This window comes from Tachysurus fulvidraco, chromosome 20 (assembly GCF_022655615.1).
Source record: "Tachysurus fulvidraco isolate hzauxx_2018 chromosome 20, HZAU_PFXX_2.0, whole genome shotgun sequence".
Classification (NCBI taxonomy): domain Eukaryota; kingdom Metazoa; phylum Chordata; class Actinopteri; order Siluriformes; family Bagridae; genus Tachysurus; species Tachysurus fulvidraco.
Genome location: NC_062537.1, coordinates 21120373 through 21131482, shown reverse-complemented (window position 1 = coordinate 21131482; position 11110 = coordinate 21120373). Strand labels below are relative to the sequence as shown.

The 11110-nt window shown below is 39.5% G+C and overlaps 1 protein-coding gene and 1 long non-coding RNA gene across 2 annotated transcripts in view; both read right to left on the bottom strand.

Moving 5' to 3' along the window:
• LOC125139750 lies at window positions 1-458 on the bottom strand. Its single transcript, XR_007138854.1, has 2 exons — window positions 404-458; window positions 1-265 (listed from the first exon to the last, which is right to left on the bottom strand). It is a non-coding gene; the product is annotated as an uncharacterized LOC125139750 (long non-coding RNA).
• Window positions 459-4634: 4176 nt separating this feature from the next.
• sh2d3ca (SH2 domain containing 3Ca) overlaps window positions 4635-11110 on the bottom strand; it is a 15289-nt gene continuing 8813 nt past the window's right edge. Inside the window, exons 6-9 of the mRNA XM_047805010.1 lie at window positions 9874-10045; window positions 9666-9777; window positions 7704-7910; window positions 4635-7140 (exon numbers count right to left, since the gene is read on the bottom strand). Coding sequence (XP_047660966.1) covers window positions 6965-7140; window positions 7704-7910; window positions 9666-9777; window positions 9874-10045 — 667 coding nt within the window. The 3' untranslated portion in view covers window positions 4635-6964. The remainder of the gene's footprint in view (window positions 7141-7703; window positions 7911-9665; window positions 9778-9873; window positions 10046-11110) is intronic.

Genomic DNA, 11110 nt, shown 5'->3' with positions numbered 1-11110 from the left:
TGTTATATATTCTGTATTTATATTTAATTCTCATTCTGTTTATTGCATCACATCTGTATTGTCTTGTATAATACAGTCTTATTTATGTCTGTACTTCTGAGTAACAAACAGCTGGAACCAAATCTCTTGTGTGAGTCAACACACTGATCCTGGTTCTGGTTCTGGTTCTGATCCTGATCCTGGTTCTGATCCTGGTTCTGGTTCTGCTTGTGATTGTGACATCAGCAGCAGCAGCAGGACGCGAATTTCTCAAAACACATTTGAACTGAAATAAACATTCGCTTATAAAAGTGGAATAAAAGTGTTAACGTGTCAAAAAAGTCACAAACATCATGTCACGTGATACAAAGCAACAAACAAACGAACTGAAACCGGGTGCCGAAGGCAATAAAACAGTACAAACCCGAACTCTAGGTGTACCGCTATGGGCGCCGCCATGACAGTCTCCTTAAAACGGAAGTGATCAAAACGCGCTCACAGGAAGTGACGCAGCGCGGGGAATAATAAAAAAAAAACGTTCATGATGTTCGTTTGTCTTTTCGTGATCACTAATTGTTTTATTTAACTTTAATTTACATTTAATTCTATTAGATTACATTATTTAATAAACAGTAAATAATCCACAGTACAACAGATAACAAAGTTAATATAATAATTTACTCACTTTATAAGGATATAATGTCTATAAGTAACACTAATTAACGCTAATTAACGCTAAATAACACGATATAAACGACATTTGTTTTTCAGATAGCAACAAACTAATTTAAATACTTTGTGTACAGAAATATAGAAAAAACACCAAATGACAAATCCCTTCTGTTTCATGTTTATTATTTAATACAGCATTAACATGATCATGTCACATGTGGGGGATCAATGTGGTCATTAATCAATAGCTTTACTTACATTTACAGCATTTAGCAGACACCCCTATCTCCAGAGCGACTTAAATTTTTTAACTGAGAGTTAAGGGCCTTGCTCAGGGGCCCAGAGGTGGCAGCAGGAATCAAACTCACAACCTTCTGATTAGTAGCCCAACACCTTAACTACTCAGCTACCACATCCCAGTCATGTCTAAATGATTTAAAAGCTTTACTGTCTAAGTGCAATGGACAGCTAGCGAGATGATCTCTGAGCGCGAGATATCGCTCGTCGCTCGCGCGTAGTCGGACGACGCGTAGAGCGCGTGAGAGAGCGAGAGAGAGATGATAGAGAGAGAGTCGAGGACAGAGCAGAGACGGGAAGGACGTAGCATGGCAGAGTGGATCTCAGGAGCCAGCGCTAACGCAGAGCAGAAGAGAAAGCGAGAGAGAAGATGAGTAGCGTACAAGAGAAGGAGAGAAGAAAGAGAGAAAGAAGCCATAAAGAGCAGCAAGCATCGCACGTGTCAGACGAGCCAGTACACGGACGAGAGAAAACCAAGTGAGGGAGAGATAGCGAGCAATGAGCTCGACGCGACGAGTCTCCGAGAGAAAGAGCCCGCGAGAGAGAGAAGCAGAGAGCAGACCGAGGAGAGGAGATAAGAGAGAGCAGAGAGAGTAGCGTGAGGCAGAGCGAAGAGATAGAGAGAGTAAAGACACGATAAAGCAGAGATGGTATCTAGAGAGATGAAAGAAGGGACCTAGATCTCTGATAGATCGAGTAGCTCGATCTCTCGCTATCTCGTCTCCCTACATCGTACACAGCGCCGCAGTTTTCTCGCGAACTCTCTCTCGCTCTCTCTCTCTCTCGCTCTCGTCTCGTCGTCTCGCTCTATCTCTCTCTCTCTCTCTCTCTCTCTCTCTCTCCTGATTGGGGGTTGAGCAGATTGAATATTGAATTGCAAATCCAGTGCCTTCTGTTGGGGTTTGTAGCTGTTGTGGCCTGTTGCAGTCGGTCATTCATGTGTTAATGTGGAGCGTGAGGAGAACTGAGGAGGATCAAGGGGCCCGAGAGAGCCAAACGAGGAGCCACCACACACACACACACACACACACACACACACACACACACACACACACACACACACACACACACACACACACAGAGACAGAGTCGCAAGGCGCGGAAATGACAAAATGCTTTTGTGTACATTTTAATTTGTGTGTGTGTGTGTGTGTGTGTGTGTGTGTGTGTGTGTGTGTGTGTGTGTGTGTGTGTGTGTGTGTGTGTTTTGGGTGGGTGATGAGAAGTTCACGAGAAAAAAACTGAAGTTTACACAACTTCCTACTTCCATCAGTTACATAGTTAATTAGTTAAGACTGGTGACTGAAGCCAAGCCCCGCCTCCCGTGATCAGACCACGCCCCTTAGCTGAGTATGAATATGAATCTGAATATCGGATCCTGTTGTTTATCACAACATCGCCATATAACAATAATCATGATTACATGACATTTTTTTTGAAGACATAAAAATTCCTCATCGTCAGTTTGGTTACAAATAAAAATATGTTGTATATAAAAGTTTTAGGATTGTAATATAATAAACAATCATTTTATCACATCGTTCACAGCTATGATGTGAAATTTGTCACTATTTCTAGTACAGAAAGCTTCTTGGTGGACAGGAGAGTGTGTCACAGAGAGTGTGTATCAGCCTCCAAAGCTGAGAGAGTGTGTATGAGTGTGTTAGTGGGATGAGTATGTCCTGTCTCTTAGTGTCACCCAGCTGCTGTCACACACACACACACACACACACACACACACACACACACACACACACACACACACACACACACACACACACACACACACACAGATTACATCATGCCATCAAGTCACACTTGTCTGTGTTGTTTCACAGCTTTTCCTTCACTCTCATAAACACTATTAATGTTTATGTTAATATAAAAAAATACTAAAATATTACACTACAATAAAATAAACCTTAAAAGCAAAAGTATGTGAACCCCTAACTATCACACTAGAATGTTCTACCCCTGTTTGGAGTCTCGTCACTCGGTGGTCACCCTGCCAGGGATTGATCTGCATGGTCAGTCAGTGTCTCATGGGGTTGTTGTGTATGAAGCCACCCGGAGACTGTCATGTCTTCTTCTGTACCAATGTTGTGTCAGTCAGCTGTATGTTCTGGTCTTTATCAGTAATCAGGTCTGAGCTGAACTCAGAGGTTATGATGACCCATTAGTTCCTCAGGAGCTCTCGGCTGCACTGTTATAAACTGTCGTAGAAAGGACATTATTTACATTTACACTATTTACTGTAGAGTGTCACCCAGATGAGGATGAGGTTCACTTCTGAGTCTGGTTCCTCTCAAGGTTCCTCATATCATCTCAGGGAGTTATTCCTCGCTGCCGTCACCTCCGGCTTGCTCATTAGGAATAGGGATAGATATATAGTACTTTAAATTAAGTTAAACTTTTAAAATAAATTTTAAACTTTAATTGTATATATTCATTTATTTATTTTTATCTTTTTTTTTATTCTCATTATTATTATTATTATATATTTATTTCTTTTTTTCTCTCTTCTGTTTCCACACTTCTGTAAAGCTGCTTTGAGACAATATCCATTCATTCATTCATTCATTTTCTACCGCTTATTCGAACTTTGAGACGATAGGAAATTGTTAAAAACTCTATAGAAATAAACGGAATTGAATTGAATGTCTCTGTATTGTGCTGTAGTGTGTAGTGTCACAGTTTCTCTTCACTGGAGCTCAAACCCTGCTCCATCAGGACGAAGTCCCTGTGTACAAAGCGGCTCCATGAGGACATGGTATGGAGGTGAAGGTTGGAGTGAAGAACTCCAGTGTCCTGCACTGAGCCCTGACTCAACACCACTAAACACCGACTGAACCCCAGACCTCCTCACCAACATCAGAGTCTGATCTCACTAATGCTCTTGTAGCTGAATGATCACTAATCCCCACAGACACAATCCAACATCTAGTGGAAATTTATCTAGAACAGTAGACTGGAGTTTATAAGAAAACCAAAGAATATAAACCTGGAATAAAAACTAGAGGAAGTAAAATCACAACTTATTCTCATATCAGCTACAGAAACAGAAATAAACACCATGGCATTAGCTAGTTTTCTAGCATGAAGAAAATGTTAAAACTTTACTTTTATAAACTTACTTAAGTAAAATAAATTGGTTAGTCAAGCGCTTTCCACTGCTGGTTATTCTGGTGTTCGGATTAAAGATAGTTTAGAGTAAAGAAATAGAGTCATACTTATCATTACAGCGCACAGTATGTTTCTGTTAGCTGATGTCTCCGCCTGCTGGTCAAACTGAGAAACTACAACAAATAAACATCTAGAGACTAAACCTACCTATCTATCTCTATATCAATAATGTATAAAATGGAAAATTCAGAAATATAAAGCTCAATGGCTTTAATAAATATTCTTCTTCTTATTATTATTTTTCTTCTTCTTAATATTATTAAATAAATGTGAATAATTCATAAAATAAAACTGTGCTTAAGAGATCCATGGACGTTTCAAAGTGAACACCTATCTAAAATGAAGCATTTATATAATAATAATAATAATAATAATAATAATAATAATAATAATAATAATAATAATAATACCTTTAGACTTATTGTGCATTACATGTAAGTCTTCAAAAATGAAAATAATATCAGAAATAATTAAGGACAACCGAAAAAAATCACCCACAGACACAAACTTACTGTATTTTATTTCCTGGAAAAAAGCTTGAAAAACATCTCCTACTTATATGTACAGCACATCAGTGTCCCTCCTTTATTTACACCCACATTAACACCATCTCAGTGAAACCTGAACAAACCTGAACAGGAAAATTCTGTAAAAATGACTGAGTTTTGCACCAACGAGGACAAGGCGTGTGTTTATTCCATTAAATCCAATCCTGATCTCCAAAAACGAATAGCCGTAGATAGCAAATGATGAAAATTAAATTTATTTTCAAAAAGCAATAAAAAAAAACTTTCAAAATATGAAATAAGAACTTTCTAATCTTGTTGATTATTTATTTTATTGTCTTTAAACATTATTGTTATTTTTAATTCACTGTAATTTCTACTGTAGCATCCGTAAGAATTTAATGTGTATTATTTATTTATTAAAGCTTTATTATTATTATTTTTTAAATCACTGTTGGTGCAAATTGTCATGCGTCTGCTGCTCTTAAAAAAAGAAATCGTTCGTCATTTATTTGCTTGCTGTACAGAGCCCTCTTGTGGCCGGGAGTGGGATTGCACACAGAGCTCCTCAATCCTCCACCGTGAATTGCTTTTTTTTTTTTTTTTTTTTTTAAAGTTTGCCTTTATATGTGTATATAAATTACCTGAAATAGAGCCTCTACAATGTGTTTGTATTTTTAATAATGTTGGAAAAACAGATGACTAATAGTGTTGATCTTGAGCTCTTAAGAAGTCAAGAATACGTGGAATAAAAAAACAAACGTGTCTGTATTTATTATAAGGTCAGGAAAAAAAAATAAAAATAATAAGAGGAGGAAGAAAGAGAGTAAGATGAAGAGGTATATCTGATTAACCTGAAGAGTTGGTGTGGCTTTAAAGGAGAATAAAGGAAAATATAGAGAGCGAACAGCAGTTCTTTAGCAGATGTTACTGGTTTTTTTTTTTTAGTTTTTTTTTAAATTATTATTTTTTGCTTAATGCTTTTTTTTCAGGGTTCCAGTTCTGCACATGCGCTGAGAAAATTCTCAATTGATAAACATAAATTAAATTATTACGTAAAATGGGACAGAAAGAAAATTTACACAATCCAGTTATTACACTGGACTTTATCCTGAAGGCCTCCTCCACACACACACACACACACACACACACACACACACATGGAGAAAATGACACACACCAGGTTTACAATCTTCACAGTTTCTCTCCAGGCTTCACTCGCTCTAAGGCCGTGAGAGGAGAAAAGGAGCAACATGCAGCACGTCTGTGTCAGTGTTCATGAGGAGTCCATACAGAAGATCAGAGAAGACCTATAACTAGTTCCGGGGTGAAAACTGTAAAAGGTATCTGGGATGAAGCTTAAACATTGACCAGGGTAAAGATCCTGTGTGATCTTTAAGAGAAAGGAGGGTGAGATCTTTTTTTTTTTTTTTTTTTTATGGATCTTTAACATAAACCACTTTGAGTGATCTCCATCAGGAACTGGGACGATGTCCTCACAATAACCTTAACAGAAACCTTATGAAAACCAGGATATATGGTGTAAACAACTAGAAATGAAGTGAGTTCTTCTACAGGACCTGTTGTGAGATTGTCAGCAGTAACTAGGATGAAGTACTGAAGATGAGGTCTTCATCAGATCTCCTAAACTCTTTAACTAGAACCAGAAAAAGTTCTGCAACAAAATACAGGTTCTATATACAGGTTCTTTGTCACATTCACCATCAGGAACAAGGATGCGTTCTTCAGCAGATCACCAACAGGAACCAGGGTGAGGTCCAGGGTGAGATTCTTCATCCTACACACTCACCCATAGTAAGTCTGTGATCTCCACCATCTCCACAGCATTCTCTACAGTAAGCATGTGTCCTTGCCACATATTGCTCCTTGTATTCAGAAAACAAACTAAACGCATAATGGTATCAAAAACAATCATAAAAATGTATAAAAATGAAAAAGTGGATGTTGAGATTTTGGCAACATGTGAAGACGTTAGCGGCGTGAAGGAGTGCGGCGTCGCTCTGAGTGTCGGGATGATGGAGTGATGATCATGCAGACCGAGAGACGTTTCTCTCACATCACCCGAGTCAGAAAAGGGATTTTGGTATCAGGGTATCAAACTCCACCCCTGCCGCAGTTCTGCTTTCCGAACGATACGAGGCGTCGTCCCGTCAGGATAAGCCCCGCCCCCTTTGTGCCTTATTCTCATTATTATTAATTTGTTGCCTTTTCCGTTCCCTCCTTCACTCCCCACTGTCTGTGTAATGGTCTCTCCCAGAAGAGGGAATCGGACAGTTCCACTGTGCCAGGCGGGGGTGTGAGTGATGCTAAAGCTCGCTGTGGCGTACAGGAGGCTCCAGCTTGTGTGAAAGAGCCGTGAGGACTTTATCAAACTTTTCGTAGCGTTCGTTCTGACTCCCCTCTGACCCTCGGCTTCCCCAGAGCAGCCTCATCTGGAATTCTGTACAGAACATCTCAGATACTTCCTCTCTCTCCTGGAAGTCTGTAAACACACACACACAAACACACACACAGACACACACACACACCAGAGTCAGAGAAGTTTACCATCATTTCCAAATGATTGCAAGACATTATTAATCTTAATGTATACAGTCTTATACTCATGAATTATTCATTAATACTATTAATTAGACTCATTAATTAATTATTTGTTTATTAATCATTAATAATTTTAATAGATTCATGTTTATAGAAGGAAAATATAAGTGTATTAAAATGTTATTAAAATGTATAAAACACTTAAATTTTACTGTCTTACCCTGAAGTCAGAGGGTTTTTGCAAAAAAATTTTTTTGAAAATATTTACTTTTTTTTCTCGTAATTCCAAAACACTATATTGTATATTAACATGAATTAAAAGTGATTCGATTTTTGATTAAAACATTAATATTAATATAAACATTAATATAGATATGATATTTTAAAGAAATACAAAACATAATTAAGAATTAAAAATATTGATTTATGTAAAACAAATTGTTTGTATTGAAATCTTTGTATTGATGATGATGATGATGATGATGATGATGAAACAGTGAGTACCTTGTAGTTTGCTCTCAGTGTTGGTGCGGTACAGGCCTCCATGGTGAGCAATGCTACGTGCTGCCTCTAGATGGCTCATGACCACGTCCACGCCCCATTCTGAAGTATCCCACGGGTCCGACCCCTCCCCCACGGCCACGCCCTTCTCTAACAGGCACAACACGGGCACGACGTGTGGGAAGGTCGTATTGGTCAGCACGCAGCTCTCTGACACACAAACACACACAAAAAAGATAGAAAACCAGTTTAAAGATGATGGACAGAAACACACCGCCCTGTTCGGACAGGATCGGTTTCTCTAGAAGACGTTTGAAGTCAATTTTTCACGTTTCCTTCGTGATAAAAGTCTTTGAAAGTAATTAAATGAATTCAGGAGGGACGAATTAACCACCAAGGTCATGTGACCACATTCATTTTCTCCCATGTTTATTATACAATTATTAAATCCTGAAATAAAATAATAAGCCTAATTTATACCATTAGCTGTCGTTATAACATCCCATTTTCCCACTCATTGATATTTGATTAATTGTATGTTTAGGAAAATAAATTCACAGTAAAAATGTTTTTATATTCATTCATCTTCTACCGCTTATCCGAACTTCTCGGGTCACGGGGAGCCTGTGCCTATCTCAGGCGTCATTGGGCATCGAGGCAGGATACACCCTGGACGGAGTGCCAACCCATCACTGGGCACACACACACTCTCATTCACTCACACACTCACACACACACACACACACACACACACACACACACACACACACACACACACACACACACACACACACACACACACACACACACACACACACACACACACACACTACGGACAATTTCCCAGAGATGCCAATCAACCTACCATGCATGGTCTTTGGACCGGGGGAGGAAACCGGAGTACCCGGAGGAAACCCCCGAGGCACGGGAAGAACATGCAAACTCCACACACACACAAGGTGGAGGCGGGAATCGAACCCCCAACCCTGGAGGTGTGAGGAGAACGTGCTAACCACTATGGCATCGTGCCCCCCCTCCCCCGTTTTTATATTATAAAGTTATCTTTTTACGCTTTTAAAGAATTAAAAAATTTTCACGTTAGCACCAAATCAGCTGTAGTGAGAGTTTTTATTTGCTATTAAAAAAAACAACTATTTACTATTTAAATTCAATTTAAATGTAAATATTGATCAGAAAACAAACAACAGTAATATCAGAAAACCTGCAAAGTCTCAGAAGAGTTTTGTGACATTATTTATCATGACATAACAATAAAATCGCAATAATACTTTAATCAATGGCCTATTTTTAAAATCTCACGTCTCAGATCCGTTTTCTCAGTAAACAGTAAACATATAATCTGGTTTAAGAGAAAAGTTCCTGCTTTATTTTATACCTTAATTGCTTTGTGAAGTAAATTTCCGCCAATATTTCTTGCCAGTCAGCAGTGAAGTGATTTGGTTTTCTGTGTATTGGACGTTATATACTCTGTCGTTATAGTGTGTGTGACGGGTCTCCTGCTTCCCTGCTACGGCCGGCCAGTGGGTGGCGCTGTTTTGCTAAATCGGGTGCAACTGTTTCTTGTTATCTCTCCTTATTTAAGTTTGGTGTTGATTGTGTTTAGGAGGTCTTTTTCCGCTTGGGATCTGTTTGGGGTTGTTTTCTGTCTCTTTATTATTTTGCAAGTGTTGTTTTCCATCTGAGTTCTCCACTACACGGTCACGTGTTAACGGTTAAAAACATTCTGCCAAAGCTCAGATTAGTTATTCACAATTATTTATTAAATAAAAGATTAACTGGTATTTTGGTTTTCACTGCGTCCCCCCCCCCCCCCCCCCGTTTTTTTTGTCATGACTTGAGCCGGTTGTGACGGTGAAAAATATAATTGCATAAAAATGACTTGCAAACTGTCACGAATTAATACGAAAGAAAAAGAAAGAGCGCGTATTAAATCCAAATCTTCACCTTTGCCTTCATTTAAACTCTTCATGAAGGGTTTGAGCTTCTTCTCGTATAAGATGGCTCCCTCCGTGTGTCTCTGCCTCAATGTCATCCATGTCTGGTCCAAGCGTGAGATCTGGGAACAAACACCTCATATGTCAGTCCACATCACCTCATATCTCTCTCTCTCTCTCTCTCTCTCTCTCTCTCTCTCTCTCTCTCTCTCTCTGACCTGCGGGAGTTCGAGGGCTCTCATGATGGCAGCGAACCCGAACATATTTCCCATGGTGCTCTTGAGCTCGGCTGCCAGCTGGATGGTCTTGTAGAGCAGAGCAGCTCGTTCCTCCGTGCTGCCCGTACAGCCCAGCAGGTCCACAGCCATCATGATGGACATAGTGTAGAACCTGCAGAGAAGAGAAACAAACTCAGGTCAGAACATCTAGAATGTTCTGGAGTCCAAAAGTAAATCTGCTGAGAAAACTGAGAGCATTAAACATGAAATGCCTCGACTAGTGTGTGTGTGTTTACTTACTGTGTGTGTGTGTGTGTGTGGGTTTACTTACTGAGTGTGTGTGTGTGTGTGTGTGTGTGTGTGTGTTTACTTTAGATTTGTCCCATACACAATCACACACAGTATGACATGAAGACTGTATATCAAGTACATATTAAAGTATCAAAGTATATCTGAAAAAATATAACAAAATGTAAAATTTAATATAATATAAATCGGTAATTACAGTCAGAAAGAAACTCTAATCAGAAACAGAGGTATTGTAATCAGACATGTTGGAGGTTGTGTGATGCAGCAATGTACATGAGTACAGACATAAAGGAGACAGTATATGGACATGTGGACATTATTATGGACTATGGTAGTGGTTGTTATGACAACCAAAAGGTTGTTAAAGTCCAGAAAGATTGTTCAGCAGATTGAGGGCCCAAATGGCCTGTGGGAAGAAGCTCCTCTTCATTCTCTTTGGGGTGGAAGTGATTTCCTGAGCACAACAGAGACTAGAGTCCACTGTTTGGATGGCCGAGGTCTTTCACTATCTTCCTGGCCTCGGTCCAGCACAGCTTGCTGTAGATGGACACCAGGTCAGGGAGCTCTGTGCGAATGGTATGCTCAGCTGATCTCACCACCTTCTGGAGAGCTTGTCTGTCCTGTCTGGGGCTGTTCCCAAACCAGGCTGTGATGCTTAATATCAGAATGCTTTATAAGTGCTGGTGTAGAAAGTGGACCTTTTTCATCAGAGTGTTGATGTGACAGGACCATAACAAGTCCTGACAGATACCTGAAACTGTCCACTCTCTCCACTGGGCTCTTCTGCTCTGTGCTGAAGTCCACTATCAACTCCTTTGTCTTGACATTCAGGAGGAGATTATACTCCTCACATTAAGTCTTCTCATCCTTGTACGAGATCAGACCCACCACCACTGTGTCTTCAGCAAACTTGATGAAAGGATGAGAC